At 50.2% G+C, this 17,275-nt stretch overlaps 2 protein-coding genes across 7 annotated transcripts; both read left to right on the forward strand.

Annotated features, from left to right (window-relative positions):
- Positions 1–592: 592 nt before the first annotated feature.
- On the forward strand, positions 593–15,114 carry LOC122214297 (ATR interacting protein). 6 transcript variants are annotated; one of them, XM_042929236.1, is made up of 14 exons: positions 593–982; positions 2,874–3,004; positions 4,354–4,524; positions 6,365–6,483; positions 7,672–7,829; positions 9,198–9,299; positions 9,614–9,743; positions 9,927–10,616; positions 13,168–13,319; positions 13,483–13,574; positions 14,008–14,088; positions 14,295–14,547; positions 14,820–14,856; positions 14,953–15,114. In XM_042929236.1, coding segments are annotated over exons 1-14 (2,364 nt in total). In that variant the 5' UTR covers positions 593–735; the 3' UTR covers positions 14,954–15,114. The 6 variants fall into 6 exon arrangements, with proteins under 6 accessions (XP_042785170.1, XP_042785171.1, XP_042785168.1 ...); XM_042929237.1 differs by having other exon boundaries at positions 14,823–14,856; XM_042929234.1 differs by lacking the exon at positions 14,820–14,856 and having other exon boundaries at positions 594–982; positions 13,486–13,574.
- Positions 15,115–15,200: 86 nt separating this feature from the next.
- TREX1 (three prime repair exonuclease 1) lies at positions 15,201–17,247 on the forward strand. Its single transcript, XM_042929239.1, has 2 exons — positions 15,201–15,758; positions 16,068–17,247. The coding sequence occupies exon 2, from the start codon at positions 16,089–16,091 to the stop codon at positions 17,031–17,033; it is 945 nt and encodes a 314-aa protein (XP_042785173.1). The 5' UTR covers positions 15,201–15,758; positions 16,068–16,088; the 3' UTR covers positions 17,034–17,247.
- The last annotated feature ends 28 nt before the right edge of the window (positions 17,248–17,275 follow it).

Below are 17,275 nucleotides of genomic sequence, written 5' to 3' on the forward strand. Positions count from 1 at the left end.
AGAGAAATGAATGTTAACAGCCTGACAGTTCCCACATTCTCCAACACAGGCACATCGTTCTCAGGATCACCCCTCTTCCTTACACCTTTCTTCCCCAAACCTACCTTAAATGCACACATTCAAAACATTTACTGTTCTCTAAGATGCCTGCTCACAAAAGCTGTATTCATACTCTTCACCCAACCCCGCTCTCCCAGACTCTTTCCTCCCCGAGAGAGCCTCTGGGTATGTGAGAGGTGAGTCCAGCGGGAGGAAAACAGCGAAGTCGCAGAGACCAAACCCCTGAATGCTGCGGGTCTCGATTCACAGGTGTACGTGTGAATATCAGGGCGAACTCCACCGAGGCTGTATACTGGATGCCAGGGAGGGGCGCGGAGGCCCCCGCGCTGTAAGGCTGGTGAGCCTCGGCCCTGCTCTCCAGTAACGTGGATAGCGGTGCACAACACCCGCCACTCGCCTACGGACAGCCAGCCGCCGGTATTTGAGCACCAGGCAGAACGCGGCTGGGAGGGCGGGGCAACACCTAGAAAGGCCGGCACTCAGCCGAGCACGGCGACGCGTTCGGATTCGGTCATTCTTCCGCGCTCTCCGGCTGGCAGCCGATTGGCCCGTGGGCTCGGGGGGCGTGGCCCTAGCGGCTGAGGCGAGCGGCGGCGCGCGGGCGGTTGGTCCAGCCCTCCGGTCTCGCGGCGACCAGGCCTTACTCGGTGCCCTGGGAGACTGACCAGCGGAGGCATGGCTGGAACCTCCGCGCCGGGCAGCAGGAGGCGGAGCGGGCTTCCGGCGCCTAGCTCTGGCCCGCCGCCCAGCACCGGGCACCCTCCGAGCAAGCGAGCCCGAGGCTTCCCCGCAGCCGCTGCCCCGGACCCCGAAGACCCGTTCGGCGCGCACGGGGATTTCACCGCTGACGACCTGGAGGAACTCGACACCCTCGCGTCGCAGGCCCTGAGCCAGTGCCCGGCCGCTCCTCGGGACGTGTCCAGTGAGTGCGCCTCGGGGCCTTTTCCCGGAGGGTGGTGCAGATCTCGCCAGAACTACGTGATGGCTGTGGCTTCGGAACCCCACGGCGACCGCTGACCCAGTGTCTTGCACCCACGCTGCCGTTCTCAAAATATAGGAACGGCTTCATTTAGGCACAGGTTGTGTTCCAAAAGGTCCTTTGAGTTGTGGGAGTACTGTATTAAGAATGTCAAAACAGCCGATTTGAAATACAGAAAGTTCAGTTAACCTTTTCCTGTAGTTAAAATTTGGGCCCCTAAGTTCTTGGTTCTAGGCAAAGATCCTTGGAACACAACCACCATCATCAGAACCGTCACTACCTACCCATGGGGACCCATTCTTGTGACAGGTTTAAGAGGCTTTAGATCTAACGAAGATTACTGTCCTCCTTGGGCCACATGAACATAAGGGCCTAGCTGAGGCAAGAGATGAAAGAGGTTTATTCCGATATACAACCAGTAAATTGTACTAGGTGTCCAAAACCGTAGGAACTGCAGCACACTTAGCAATGAACAAAAGACAAAAACTCCTTTCTTCGGGAGCTTATTTTCTAGCTGGGGAGTGAGTGAAGTCTTGTGGGGCTCACAGAAGGAGAAACGTTTTGAGGGCATCTTGCATCTGTACTTGGATATCTCACAGGCATCTTAAATCCCACACATTCATCTGGAAGTCCAGTCATTCTCCAGTATTGCCAGCATGGTGCCTGGCAAAGCAGACATTCAGAAAACATTCATTAATGACCAAATATTCTGTACAACCGTGACTACTACCGGTCTCCATCAGGTGGCACAAAGCAACAGTTCCTCTTCCTTGACCATACATCTAATTCCTTGCCAAGTCCTGTAACTTTATCTTCTTTATCCATCTCTGGAACCCATCCTCTTTCCATTATCTCTACCATTCTCCCTGATCTATGTTACAATCATTCCTTCCTCTGGATGCTCATCTGCTAAATGGTCTCCCCGTTGCCAGTCTTGACTCCCTGTAAGTCAGACTTCACACTACAGCCAGAGTGATCTTTTCAGAACTCAAATCTGGCTTTGTCTCACATAGATACAAGTGCACATCCCTGCTGCAAACCTTTTCATAGCTTCCCACTGTCTCCAGTATAAAGATCAAAGTCCATATCATGGCCTACAAGGCCCAGCATGGTCTGGCCCTTTCCCACTCTCTCTGGGTTCAAGCCACACTGACCTGCCTTCATTTCTTGAATTCTCCCGACTTCCTTACAATACAAAAATTGCACATTGCTGTTTCTCATACACTGAGTATTCTTCCCATCCATTCCCCATCCCCACTCATCTGCTTAATTCCTGCTTGTTTAGCTCTCACCTCAGTCATCACTTCCTTGGGAGGCCTTCCAGTCGTTCCAGTTGGATCCATATACTTGGCTTTCCTATACTTGTTCTCTTGTGTAGCTCTTATCACAGTTGTAATTTTACATTTATTTGTGTAATTATTTTTGAATGTCCTCTAAGCTCCATGAGTGTACGGACTGTATCCATTTTGCTCACCACTGTACCTTTAGAGACTAGATTGTGCCCGGTGCTCAGTAGGTATAGGTATAGGTGCTCAGTAAATATTGTCGAATAACAGATCACCAAGTTCTGACCAGTGAGGTTCCCACAGCACCTTTTCAGCCTTTAGATGATACTCTTAAAATTGAGGGGTGGGGAGTAGGGGGAGACAGGATCTGTTTGTCATTTCATAAGGATCATTTATGAGTTTGAATCACATTTTAGGTTGGAAAATACCTATACTGCTTACTAGATCTTTCTCTAATTTGCTTTCAAGAGTGATTCTTTTCAGCATTGACTGGCAAAAGTGGTAAAGTGTTGGATCCAGAAAAGTATATGGGAACTGTTTTTTTACAGATGTTCATAAGGTCCCCAGATTAGATGGGATGTCAAAAACTCCTGCAGGGAAAAACAGAGAATATGTTCCTGTTAAAGAGAATTTTGAATTAGAGGTACTTCAGGCACAATACAAAGAACTTAAAGAAAAGGTAAGTGACTTGTGGTTTTATAGCTAATGTATGCACTTATGCATGTGTTATAAAGCACCACAGAATAAACTATATAAAAGGGTTTTTTTTTAATGTTTATCTATTTTTGAGAGAAAGAGAGTGAGCAGGGGAGGGGCAGAGAGAGAGAGGGGGAGACACAGAATTTGAAGCAGGCTCCAGGCTCTGAGCTGTCAGCACAGAGCATGACACAGGGCTTGAACCCATGAACCTGTGAGATCATGACCTGAGCCAAAGTCAGATGCTTAACCAACTGAGCCACCCAGGTACCCCTAAAATATATAAAAGTTTTAAAACAAGAGTCCAGGGGCACCTGGGTGGCTCAAGTCAGTTAAGCGACTGACTCTTGTTTTCAGCTCAGGTCATGATCTCATGGTTCATGGGTTTGAGCCCCACATCGGGCTCTTCGCATGAAAAGTGAGGAGCCTGCTTGGGATGCTCTCTCTCCCTCCCTTTCTGCCCCTCCTCTGCTTGCTCTCCCTCTCTCAAATAAACTTAAAAAATAAAGTAAAACAGGAGTCCAGATTCATCCCCATGAAATGAGGGAAGGCTGGGGAAAGAAAGCCAGAAAATTTAAACTGGAAGAAACCAGATCCTAGTTCCTAACAACTAGGCAACAAAGGAAACTGTACTTCACATCCAAAAAGTGATACAAACTTTCTGTCACAGCACTGAGACAAATTTATAGCATATGTCTTTTATAAGGAACACAACATCATAATGGCTACTGTATTTGTTAGCAGTTTTACAAAAAAGGAGACATCCTTTATGTGACCATCTGTAGGTCCCTAGGAAAACTAGAAACATAGTATGAAACTTGAGATCTGTGAAGTGTGTGACCCAGATTGTTTAATACTTACTAGAACCTACAGAATCTGCATGTGTGAATGACAGTGTCTCCTTAAGCTTTCTGAATGTCACCTGTCCCACAAATGGGCCTAGCAGACCATACCTAGTTGGTATGGATATACTTTGAGAACTCATTGGTCTGTAGAACATAGTTTACATGTGCTTTCTCTGTCTCCCTAGCTATATGTTGAAACAAGTACATATAGGGGCGCCTGGGTGGCTCAGTCGGTTAAGTGTCCGACTTCAGCTCAGGTCGTGATCTTGCGGTCCGTGAGTTCGAGCCCCGCGTCGGGCTCTGTGCTGACAGCTCAGAGCCTGGAGCCTGTTTCAGATTCTGTGTCTCCCTCTCTCTCTGACCCTCCCCCATTCATGCTCTGTCTCAAAAATAAATAAACATTAAAAAAAATTAAAAAAAAAAATAAACAAGTACATATATAACTTTCCCTTATAAGCTTTTCGCAAGATTGATTTTGGATTTACAGATGAAAGCAATGGAAGAAGAAGTTCTCATTAAAAATGGAGAAATAAAAATTTTGCGGGACTCACTGCATCAGACAGAATCCATTCTAGAGGAACAGAGAAGATCACATTTCCTCCTTGAACAAGAGAAAACTCAAGTGCTCAGTGACAAAGAAAAGGAATTTTCAAAAAAGGTGACCCAGAACTGCTTTTTTTTTCCCTTTTTTTTTTTTCCCCTTGTTCTAGACACAAGCTTTGCCTGCTCACTGAGTTCTTTTAGAAGCAATAATGACCAAAGAGCCTGTAAATCTTCCAGGGAGATTTCAACAGTTTTTTTTTTTTTTTTGTCTTAAATAATTTCTAATATCAGTTAATTGCATATACTTTTTTTCCAGGCTCTGCATGAGGTTTGTAAAATGACTTAGTTGAAACTGCTTTGCTGTGGTAGTTGTGGTAGGTGGTCTTGGCAGGAATAAATCAATAGCTTAGACTTTCCAGAAATAGACTTAAGTAAGAGCTTTTTGGCAGATCAGAAACTCAGTTGACCTAGCTTAGGCCAAAAGGAAATGTATTGACTTCTATAACTAAGTCTGGGAAAAAACAGGTGTGCTGGGGCCTTGAATGACTGGAGCCTTGCCAGGATTCATCTTTACTCCCTAGTCTACAGACAGACTCCATTCTTATGGTAAAGGATGTGTTCTCCAGAAGCTCCTGGGCTCCTATTTCATAGCTCCAGAGCAGACTGAAAACTTGGGCTCCTTCATCTCAAGGCTCTAATTGTTCTAACCTGGGTCAGGTGCCTGTCCCTGACCCAGTCACTGTAACCACAGAGATGACAGCTCCCATTTAAATCACATAGAGGTAGGGAGGGGCACCTGGGTGGCTCAATCGGTTGGGCATCCGACTTCGGCTCGGGTCATGATCTCACGGTTCGTGAGTTCGAGCCCCACTTTGGGCTCTGTGCTGACAGCTCAGAGCCTGGATCCTGCTTCGGATTCTGTATCTCCCTCTCTCTCAGCCCTTCCCCCATTCACGCTCTGTCTCTCTGTGTCTCTCGAAAATGAATAAACGTTAAAAAAATTTTTTTAAATCACATTGAGGCAGGGACATGATTGTTTCTCAAGGGAGGGAGTTGCTGTTTGGGGAAGAAATTAATAGGTGTCCATACATACTGCCACTTTCCTTCAGCACTTCCCAAGGCTTCAGTCTCAAGGAATGGATCTTATTCTGCCATCCATTAGCAAATTAGCAAACTCTAAAGAAGCACTAACCTGTGCCCAGCACTAACAGCAGTAGTTTTCCTTCCGCATCCATGATGAAGAGCAAGGGAATTGTAATCAGACAAACTAGAGTTTGAATCCTGGCTTTATCACATATGATAAATGGCGACCTCAGGGTAGTGACTTCAGCTCTGTGATTCATTTCTATTATCTGTCCCAGGAAATAACTAGAAGGGTTGCTGTGAGACTTAAACAGCCCCACACTTACGGTGACTGGTGCTGTGACTGGTGCCATACAGGCACAGAGTGTGCTCAGGGAATAATAGCAGTTACTGCTGGCCATGGGCTGGAGCAGGTCTCCCCGTGCTGCGTGGCGTGTTGGTAAAATTTCAAGAAGACCTGGAATTGTGCACCATTATGTCCATTAAAAGGTTAACATGTTACTGTGCGATAAGGCACCTCACCAAGCCCTAGGCTGGGCATTTCACATTCATCCTTCCTATTTAATCCCCCCTAACCACAAAGACAGGGGTTTGTGTTACAGATAAGTCAAAGTTTAAAGAGGCCGAGTAAATGGTATTTGAACCTTCACAAACTACCTTGCAACAGTTCAGGTCAAAATGTCTTTCTAGAATACCATGCTGTCTTTGAGGAGGAAGGGGAAAGCTTGATATCATAGGGCATCTATGTCACAGCACACTTTTATACTTATTTCTCATTGTTTGTTTTCCTTTATGAGCTTGAGACTTTGAAGCCCAGAGATATTTTTGCACGTATGATGGGTTACCATGAGTATGTTGCTTTTGCCTTCCAGCTCCAATCATTGCAGTCCGAACTCCAATTTAAAGATGCTGAGATGAATGAATTAAGGACAAAGCTTCAAAGCAGTGAACGAGCAAATAAATTGGCTGCTCCCTCCATTCTCCATGCCAGGTAATGATGATGCTGGAAGGAGAGTTGTTTTGCATGGTTTATTAGAAAGTCTGAGTAACAACGTCAGGTTAGTCTTGAATGAAGGCTGTTTAAACTTTGCCATTTGGACATAGATCCTCTTTCCTGAAGGCCTCAAAGGTGGTTTAGATGAGGCTTGAATGGTTTGGTGCATCACCGCATAAAGGCCTCACACTCTAGAAGGGCTTCCTCTATAGGACTTTATACTCAGGACTAAAAAAGGGCTGGAAAGATGCTCTCTAAACTTTTGGGGTGACCCAGTCTTCATTTTTATGTAATGTGTTTCAAATAATCAGTTTTGCCCCAAGTATGAGCGTATTTCAGTCCCAACTACTTGGAATATTTTTTCTCATTTACTGTCTTGGGACCTTTGTCTAATAGCCCCTGCCTTTGCTGTAGATGTGATCAGCTTGTTAATGGTCCTGTCCTGCGCCTTGCCTGCCAGAGAAGTCTGGCACACCGTTGATATCAGCCTTGAATTGTGAACAGTGTGGGTCAGCGTGTCTTTTTCTGAATATTGAACATTCTGCTGCCTTTGCTCATAATGGGCAGGGTGTGAAATTAAACTCTTTTTGCCTAGCTTAGTCCAAATAAGACAGGAGAGCAGAGGGGTCCATCCCCACCTCATCACACGTCTCTGACAGAAGGCTCTTGGTGTTGTCTGATGCACTCGGGGGGTTAAGACTGCTTCCCTAACACAAAACCCCTGGCACTGAGGAACGGGCTGTTTTCAAGTTGCAAGACACAACAACACGCCTTTTAATAGACCTTCTTTCTACTGAAAATCTTTGAATCCAGCCCCTGGGAACGATTAAATAAGAGGCTGTTCCATATTAAAAAGATTTTGGTGGAATTGGAAGTTGTAATGGAATTATGGCCAATGTTTTGGGGTGATTATTAGAAGAATACAGAAATGAAAGAGTTTTTCCACCATCTGGATCAAAATACCTTGAGTTTTACACTGCTATCCTGACTGACAAAGAATGACTAATATATAACAGATAAAAACCTTTGGTCAAAGCACCTAGACATTGGCCATGGGCCGGAGCAGGTTTACCATTTAAACATTTAAACATGAAAAGTTTAACATTTGTTAGAAGTTTTATAACCAGGTATTTTAAGTGGTTTTAGCAGAATCATTACTTTGCTTTCATAGTTAACTTTTTCCAGTCCTAGGAAAAGCCCTTCTGTGGCTATAAAGCCAGAAGCATGTTCTCCACAATTCGGAAAACCATCTTTCCCTACAAAGGAGTCTTTTAGTGCTAACATGTCCCTTCCCCACCCCTTCCAGACAGAGCCAGGATATAAGTCCCTGGTGGGCAGAGAGGGTAAGTCAGTCTGTCTGTCATCTGTTGCCGTGTAACCGATTATTCAACCTTGTGGCTTAAAACAACAATAAGTACTCCTCCTGGTTCTGTGGGACAACAGTTCTGATAAAGAGGAGATGGTTTGTCTCTGTGGGGACTGGAATCACTGGAGGCTCGTCTGGGGCTGGAGGATCTATTCAGAGTGGCTCCCTCACATGACTGGCAATGGAGTTCTTCTCCACACGTGGGTCTGTCTACAGAGCTACTTGGGTGATGTCATAACCTGGTGGATGGCCTCCTCTAGAGCTAACAAACCAGAGAGAGCGAGGTGGAAGCTATCCCTTTTATGGCCTGGCCTCGGGAGTCCTATAGCATCACTTCTGCCACATTCTGTTTGTTAGAAACCATGTTCAACGGGAAGGAAACTAGGCTGCACCTTTTGAAGAGAAGTGTTTGTAGAATTTGCAGGCATATTTTAAAACCTCCCCAGTCACCATCCGTTGATGTGCCAGAAACACAGCTAGTATCAGGTACCTGTGTTCCTTGAGCCTTGAGTTTATACAGCTCAGTCCAGACTGAGGGCATGCTACTGCCTTATAGAGGGACACAGTCTAGCATTGGTAGGTTTTTACTCTGAGAATATGCTGTGTCAGTTTATCTTACCATTCCAATACATCACCTCTCTCCTACCACCATCCACCTGTTCAAGTCGTTGGCCCTCATGCCACCTCTGAGGACCTCAACCACTCACATTTTTGGTACCCGGCAACTACAGGAACAGTATAGGATGGTGTTGTGGGCAGGCACTGGAGCCCACCAGCCTGACAGGAGTCCCGGTCACACTACTTACTGGCTTGTGTGATTGGAGCAAGTCCCTTAACCCATGCCTCAGTTTCTCTATATGTAAAATAGAGGAGATGACACCTCCTCTTAGGGTTGCTTTGAGGAACAGATGAGCTAACATGGGTACGGCTCTTAGAACAGGGTTTGTCTGGCACATAATAAGTGTTCGTGGTTACTGCTTTCATGTTATTGCCTCATTTTAAAGTGGAGCAAACAACTTTCTTTTCTTTTCCTTTCCTTGTAGGAGTTCCTGTTTTTCATGAGGGAGGCAGTGATGCAAGGGTTCTTGAGTTGCTCTGGTTCTTGATTTGATCCAAGGTTGAGGAAGTAGAACAATCTCTGTTTTAAATTCATTATGGGGTGCCTCGCTGGCCCAGTCCATAGAGCACGTGACTCTTGATCTCAGAGTTGTGCGTTCAAGCCCCATATTGGGGGTAGAGTTTACTTTAAAAAAAAAAAGAGAGAGAGAAAATGAAACTCGGTACATTCAAGAGTTTTGATATGCCTGTGCTTTTGTGCTCAAGTTTTGATTCACATTTTATTTAGTTGTAGAGAATAAGAGCCACAATCTGGGAGGTGACCCCATTAAGCAAGAAGAGTCGCAGAAAAGACTTGTTGACAGCTGGATGCAGAGATCAAACACTCAAGGTACCAGAAGCCCTGCTCCATGTGCAGGAGGCCTGCACAGCTCTGGGCATCCTCTGCGGTGCTCTGGTAGAATTGCCTCTGAGAAGCAGCACCCCAGGCAGTCCTTCAGAGGGGCCAGGGGAGTAACAGTCTGTGACTTAGCAGAAGACTATAGCAGTTACATCCCAGAGCCCTCAGCACCCACAGGCATCTCAGTGGGGCTTAGTGGCAGCTTAGAGGACAGTTAGCATCCAAGGAATCCTCACTTTTCCTTCTGAAGCCACAGAAAAGGCCTCCCTTGTCAGAACCTTCTAGAATCACCTTGTCTTTTGCAGGTTCCATTTTGATAAACCTTCTCCTGAAGCAGCCTTTGATCCCAGGGTCATCCCTAGGTCTGTGCCACCTCCTGAGCAGTTGTTCTGAGGCTCCTACCAGCACCCTACTGCAGCCACTGGGGTATGGCAGGTAAACCTCAGACTCCTGAAAAGCTGGGAGTTCCCAGGAAACAAGTTCCTTTCTGGTCCTGGCCAGCCTGGGAGGTCTGTGTGCTGGGTGGGGAAACTAGAGAATTCGGTAGACAGGTTGTTTGGGGCCCTTGACCTTGTCTCTGCCTCACACTTGTATGTTTTCTTTTGTATTTGCTGCTAGTACCTTGACTGGGATTTCAAGCCTGAGGACCACAGGTTCTCGCGATGGGTCATTTCCCCATTTGGCCCTGAAAGAAGCACAGAACCTGGCACTTACTGGATTGAATCTGGTTGCCAGGGATGAAGGCTCACGTGATGGAGACCAAGCAGAGGGAGGCAGAAGGGCCTTCCCACTCTGCCAGCTTCCTGGGGCCGTGCATCTCCTCCCCCTGGTACAGTTCTTTATTGGCTTACACTGCCAGGCTCTGCACGATCTGGCAGCAGTCAAGAGAAGTGGAGCGCCTGCGGACTCACCGACAAGTTCCTCCTACGTGAGCTCTGGGGGAGAGGCCAGCCTTGAGGACTCACTTTGCAACCTGGAAGGCTTCTCTGTGGCTTCACTTAGTGTTCTTCAGCACCTGGTGTGCCACAGCGGAGCGGTCGTCCACCTATTACTATCAGATGCAGGGGTGGATTCTGCCGCTGGGGAAGGAAACCAGAGTCTGGTTCACAGACAAGATCATGGGGATGTGTCCTCAGTCCCAAGGGGGCTTACCGATGACCAAGGCCAGCATCCACTACTGAAGATGCTTCTTCACCTGTTGACTTTCTCTTCTGCAGCAACAGGTCACCTTCAAACCAGTGTCCTGAGCCAGTGTCTTAAGATTTTGGTGAAATTAGCTGAAAATGCTTCCTTTGATTTCCTGCCCAGGTATAACACTGCATGGCAGTCATGATTCTTTGCAGGTCTCACCTGACCTCTTGAGGTCTATCCTGTGGCCCTTATACTTTGCCCACATCTTAGCTGTACTGCTCAGGGCTAAGCCTTGGTTTTATGTTCTGAGGCTTTGTTCAGGGTGTTCTGAAGTGATGGAAAGTGGGGCCAGGTGTTAGGAGAGCCAAGGAAGTGGTTTACTTGGCTGAATTCTGCCTCTGTACAGCAGGTAAGCAAAAGACACATGTAATGAAAGGCTTTTAAGACATTATGGAAAAGTGTCCTGCCCCCAGGACAAAGACTGAACCCAGAGCCTTGAACCTAGGCCATGGATCAGGTAGGTGAAGACCATGTATCACACCATATTTAAGTTTGGTGGGGTTCCCTAAGGAGGCAGAGGGTGTGGGCAGCCCATAAGCTGACCTTACTGGGAATCTGCTCCTCCTCATTGTGCCCGACTCTGGCACAAGCCATAAGTTACCTGTTCCTCCTAAGGTTTGTTGGAAGTGGTTATATAGTGAACCTAGCTCATGAACACTATTGTCATAAATTCTTAACTTGGGATTCCAGAGCCTCAAGACTGGGAGGAACTGTAAACACCATCCAGCCCATCTCCTCATCCAAAAATCCTGTCTCTTCCCTCAGCATGCCACCAAGAGGCCAGTTCTATTTGGATCAACTTTGCTGGCTGCACTTACCTTAAGCTTTTGTCTCTGAGCTTAGCATACTTGTTTCCCTAAAACACTTCTGGATCCTGGTTTCCTTCTGAAGATATTCCAGCTGGTATGGTCCATCCTAGGGGTGGTCCTCAGAGCCGGGCACAGTACTGCAGTGTACTGTGGGCGACACAATAGGTACAGAATTGTCACGTGTCTGGCATGGACCTACCTCATGGTGGCTGGTTGCTTGTTTCATATTTGTTGAATGAATTCCAGGAAGCACTTTATTACCAGTTCTCTTGGTAGATACACCATCATTCCCTTTCTGTTGGGCTTGTCCACAAGGACATGAAAAAACAGCTATTTGATGGATGCTTTCCATAGGCCAGACAGATGCCTCTGTTCACCAGCTCATGTGACACCCTCAGAGCCCTGCATCCTCACACCTAGCATGGAGCCTGGCTCACTGTAAGCACTCAGTATTTGCTGTACGAATAGAGAGAACATACAGGGCGAGTTTCCAGCTGGTCTCCTTGACTTGCCCTTGATCACGGTCTGGCACCACCTCCCACTCAGTGCTTCAGAATTCCTACATCTTGCAGGAGGATCCCCACTACCACACAGCTTCCTGCTCACCTTGGAGTGAAAGCTAAGGACACATGCCGCCAAAGCTCTAAAGCAATATGTGATGCAGCACAAGCAGCCAGGCAGACAGCAGTCTCAGAAAGGGTACCTTTGCCTACCCGGGCTTGAGGACAAATCATCCCCTCAGACCCACGTCTTCCTACCGTATCTGGTGTAGCCATGGTCCTGGGTCATTTCCAGGGTACTGGGATGGCAGGGACTTTTGAGCAGAGGTCTCATCCCCAGCTTCAAACAGAACAGTAGGACTATTCTCTATTGTGTGTTTGGGGGTTCTGGAAAACAATTTTTTTTTCTGCTATCCAAAAATAATTTAGAAACCACTACATCATATATAAAGATGGATTTTTCTTGCAGATAGTTTCAGGGACTTTAGTGGATTACAGACCATTCTAATGACGAAATTGAGTAACCACCAGGTTAAATCCCAGTTTCCCGCAAATTTCCACACTCTGGTGGCTGAAAACATTGAGCTTACCCACTGTACAGGATTTGCTCTAAAATGATTTCACCCCAAATAACGAGGCCTTGCTTCCTAATGGCATACTGAGAAATACTCTTAGCCCTTGACGGCATGTGCTAAGACACTGCAGATGCATGAAGGGGAACACATGTAGAATTGCCCTCTCCCCATCCACAAGGCTATGTGGGTTGAGCAAATAGCAGTGGTTGTCTTGGGACTTGGTTCCTTAGTTCTCTTTGCCTGTGAGACCTTGGAGAGAGCGTGCCCAGAGCCCAACACCCGTGCACACCCCAAGTGAGCACCTTTTCATAATTGGTAGCAGGGGAGCTGGTATTTGCAAAAACAGTCTGCCAGCAAGCAAGGGGTCTCATAAGATCCAACCATAGCCAAGCCCTCTGGAACCTGGCCAGCCCTCTGGTAGTAGGCTTATAACATTCACACTCGTTAAGACCTCCCTCCCTATTTGGGAACAGAGGCAAGAAAGAGCCCAGGAGAGTGTGGAAGCCAGGCACCCCAGGTCCAGGGAAGCATCCCCCATTTACAGGTGGCACTGGGCCTGGCAAGGGCCTGTCCTCTCTAAGCCACGGCAATATCACGGTGAAGGCTAGTACCCACTGGTTCACAGGAAACAGATATCCCAGCAAGTATGTGGTGGTTGGCCAGCATTTGAAGCCAGGTCCGAACCACAGCTCCTCCTTGTACCTGCCTGCTCAAAATTTCCCATTGCCTCTGGTGAAAAGTGAGGATGGTTGTGGGATTGGGTGCCAGTGTCCCGTTTCTCTGGGCCCCTGTGCTTTAGGTTCCAGTGTGTGTTCCGGGTACTGCCGCAGTGCCTCAGCCCCGAGAGCCCCCTGCCCAGCGTGCTACTGACTGTTGAGCTCCTTTCCCTCCTGGTGGACCACGAGAAGCTCGCGCCTCAGCTCTGCTCCCCCTCAGGTAAAGCAGGGCAGGGGGGATGGGTGGTTGGGCGGCTCCTGCAGGTTGGAGGGAAGGGTGGTGGCAGGGACAGTTCAGAGGCCTCCTGAGGGCTTCTGCAGCTTGTGCTCTGGGCTCTGGGTAAGAAGGGGACCCTGAATGAGAGGTGGGGCGTCCTTTTCAGAAGGCTGCCTCCTCCTGCTGCTGTACATGTACATCACGTCAAGGCCTGATAAAGTGGCCTCGGAGACACAGTGGCTTCAACTAGAACAAGAGGTAAAAACTCCAGAGCCTCACCACCCCACCCCACCTAAGGGCCACTGTTCCTCCTTCTTCTGGGGAGAATGGAGTCTTAATGCATTTTGGTAGCAAGTGTTTACCTAGCTGCTAAGAAGGTGAACTCAGTTTGGGGGCTCCATACTACACAGGTACAATACAGGTGGACCCCAGGGTGTCCCAGCACTTGGCAGGGCTGCCTAATAACTGGCCCTACCCTGGCTTTGGGGCCTGGAGGCAGGTGGGTTGCTGATGAGACAGGTATTGATCCTGAGTCTAGCCTGAGAAGGCCCCACACCATTCCTTGGATGTCACTGTGTGGACAGGCGGCTGCTAAGGGAACCTGGAGCACTTGTAGGAGAAGCCTGAGAAAGCCCTCACTGTGATCAGGCTCTCGTTCTGCCACGGATGGAATAGTCTGCTCTTGTTCTAGGCCGTGTGGCTCCTGGCTAAGCTTGGTGTGCAGAGCCCTGCCTCCCCAGTCACTGGCTCTGTCTGCCAGTGCAACGTGGAGGTGAGTACACGGGCCAATGGCGTGGCAGCTCCGTCAGGGCGGGGGAAGGTGACCCTATGCAAGCATGCCCCTGCTCCTTGTAACTCTGGTGCCACCGCTCGGAGCCCTCCTTACCTGGGGTGGTTAGGAAAGGTGCTGTCCAGCTGAGCAAGCTGTTAGGGTGCAGGAACCCTGAGACCTGGCCTCAGTCTTTGCCCTCTCCCTAGGTGGTCAGAGCACTCACAGTGATGCTGCACAGACAGTGGCTGACAGTGCGGAGGGCGGGGGAGCCCCCGAGGACTGAGCAGCAGAAGCGGACTGTGCGGTGTCTGCGGGACACGGTATTGCTGCTGCACAGCCTCTCCCAGAAGGACAAGCTCTTCACTGTGCACTGTGTGGAGGTCCTACATCAGTATGACCAGGTGATGCCAGGGGTCAGCATGCTGATTCGAGGGCTTCCTGATGTGACAGACTGTGAAGGTAAGCCAGCAGGAGGACCCCTGCCTGCCCCAGCCCACATGCGGGGGTTTCCCTGAAGTTCACGGACAAGTCAGACTTCCTGGCCTTAAGTCAGCAGTCCTCTCTCCACGCAGCCTTTGCTGGCACTGGGGTCGCACTTGTCTTACTGCTCTGGGTCTTCTCTGAGCTTATCAGGCTGCCTTTTGCTTGTATCTGTTGAGTTGGCCTAGCAGAGCCACAGTTTTTCCAGAAACATCGCTGTCTGAATTGCCTTTGTATCACTTTGCTTGCAGTAGCTGAGGGAGCAAGGCCTGGGCGTGGAAGGGACTGGTTAGTTCCTGCGGGCGTGGGGGAGGAGCGGTGGGTCTCCCCCCAGTGCCCGGCACCTCCAGGCCTTCACCACACAACCCTCTTCTCTTGGCTCAGAGGCAGCCCTGGATGACCTGTGTGCCACTGAAACGGATGCGGACGACCCTGAGATGGACTGTAGCTGAAGCCAGTGAGCATGGAGCCACATAGTGGCACCAGAACCACTACTTTCCTCACCGCAGCAACTGATTAAAAGCAGTGACAGGCTGTTTGAGAACACGCCAGCCTTTTGATGTTTCCTGAGTCTGATCTGTGTCGGCTGAGTGGGAGGGATGGTGCAGGAGCCAGACCCAGGGAAGGCTAGGATCCTTCTTCCCGTCCCTGGCTAGAGCTGAGAGCCTGTCCCCATAGTAACAAATCTGCCCCGAGGAAGGAGCCCTGCCCTGCCTGTGGAATTGTCCTGAGTCATCGCTTTGGGCTGAGGCCATGGGAAGAAACCATCCTGTGGCAGGGGAGGAGACAGCTGTCAGCCCTGGCCTATACCAGGGAGACCTGAGAAAGTAGGGGCAAGGAGTGGGTGCAAAGTGGCCACAGCAGGGGTTCCCGGCAGGCGTGAGTCCTGGAGCTAGCCTTCCCTGATGGCCTGGGCACACTGCCCTCATCCTCTGGGCTGGTTCTCATGGTATGAGGGCTCTGGCACATTGTGCCAGCCAGCAGGCCCACAGCTGCAGGTCTGAGGCCTTCAGGGAGTCACGAGGGGGGAGGCTGGGGAGGGGCAGACCTGGCAGGCTGACAAGCAGGGCGGGCCTCGATCAGGACAGCCCATAGGCGGGCTCACACTAAGTTTCGCTTCCCGCCACTGCTGCCAGCAGCAAGAACCAGCCAGACTGCACCCCGAGTCATTGCTGCCTGCCTGCTACTCGGTAAGTGAGGACCCCTACGGGGATGGGGCAGGGTGGGAAGGCCCCACCCCCCCACCCAGGCCCAGACTAGGTGGGCGCTAGGGGAGGAGCCAAGCCTTCCCCCAGACAGTTGAATGTGCTGGTCCCCCTTAGGAAGCCACCCCACCTTCTCTGGCTTCCTGCTCTGGAAACGGGTCTTAGAGCTCACCGACAGTGCCTGCCTGAGCAGAGAAGGCCAAAGATGTGTTCCTGCCTGCCCCACCCCCACCCGCCTCAGCTCTTTCCACTGGGTACTCATATAGCCCCTCCCCACCCCATGCTCCTCCCCAGGCTCGGCAGCAGGTACCCACCATGGGCTCGCAGGCCCCACCGCCGGGTCCCGTGCAGACCCTTATCTTCTTGGACCTGGAGGCCACTGGCCTGCCTTCCTCCCGGCCCAAGGTCACGGAGCTGTGCCTGCTAGCCGTCCACAGATGTGCCCTGGAGAGCCCACCCACCCCTCAGGGGCAGCCTCCCACAGTGCCCTCGCCGCCCCGGGTGGTGGACAAGCTCTCTCTGTGCGTGGCTCCAGGGAAGGCCTGCAGCCCAGAAGCCAGTAAGATCACGGGCCTCAGCACAGCTGTGCTGGCAGCACATGGGCGTCAACGCTTCGATGCCGACCTGGCCAACCTGCTCCAAGCCTTCCTGCAGCGCCAGCCACAGCCCTGGTGCCTCGTGGCACACAACGGCGACCGCTATGACTTCCCCTTGCTCCAAGCAGAGCTGGCTTTACTAGGCCTTGCCAGTGTTCTGGACGGTGCCTTCTGTGTGGATAGCATTGCTGCCTTGAAGGCCCTGGAGCAGGCCAGCAGCCACTCGGAGCACGGCCCAAAGAAGAGCTACAGCCTGACCAGCATCTACACACGCCTGTATGGGCAGGCCCCGCCGGACTCCCACATGGCTGAGGGGGACGTCCTAGCCCTGCTCAGCATCTGTCAGTGGAGGCCACAGGCCCTGCTGCGCTGGGTGGATGCTCACGCCAGACCCTTCAGCACTGTCAAGCCCATGTATGGGGTCGTAGCCTCTGCTGGAACCAAACCAGGATCATCTGCCACCGCAGCCACTGTATCCCTGACTAGAGCCGAGGACACTAGTCCTAAGCTTGGCAGGGGCAGGAAGCCCAAAGCCCTTCTTCCAATGGAGGGCCCTGGAGCCTCACCCAGGGAGGGCTTGCTGGCCCCACTGGGCATGCTGGCCTTCCTGACCTTGGCAATAGCCACACTGTATGGGCTGTCCCTGGCCACACCTGGGCAGTAGGCCAAGAAGGAAAGTCTGACTAATAAAGACGCCCCCACAGCACTGAGTGGCCACTCACCTCTACCCTTGTTGGCAGCCTTAGAGCCTCCTGCACCTCTGCCCACACACTCAGGCACCTGGGGAGGGGGACACAGAGGGTGCCACAGTCTTTGCCTTCACCCTCTCTAGCAGGATGGTCAGACGTCTGAGCCTAGGGAAGGCAGAGAAAGCATGGAAATCCAAGAGGTGGATGAAAATGGTAC

The sequence above is a fragment of the Panthera leo genome, chromosome A2 (genome assembly GCF_018350215.1).
Source record: "Panthera leo isolate Ple1 chromosome A2, P.leo_Ple1_pat1.1, whole genome shotgun sequence".
NCBI lineage: Eukaryota > Metazoa > Chordata > Mammalia > Carnivora > Felidae > Panthera > Panthera leo.

What these genes read in the sequence shown, in the direction of transcription:
- LOC122214297 (XM_042929233.1), top strand. Translation starts at nt 736, where the DNA reads ATGGCTGGAACCTCCGCGCCGGGCAGCAGGAGGCGGAGCGGGCTTCCG. An exon ending in GTCCCTGGTGGGCAGAGAGG is followed by an intron (nt 7,830 to 9,197) that starts GTAAGTCAGTCT and finishes CATTTTATTTAG; the next exon opens with TTGTAGAGAATAAGAGCCAC. An exon ending in TCAGCTCTGCTCCCCCTCAG is followed by an intron (nt 13,320 to 13,482) that starts GTAAAGCAGGGC and finishes CGTCCTTTTCAG; the next exon opens with AAGGCTGCCTCCTCCTGCTG.
- TREX1 (XM_042929239.1), top strand. Translation starts at nt 16,089, where the DNA reads ATGGGCTCGCAGGCCCCACCGCCGGGTCCCGTGCAGACCCTTATCTTC.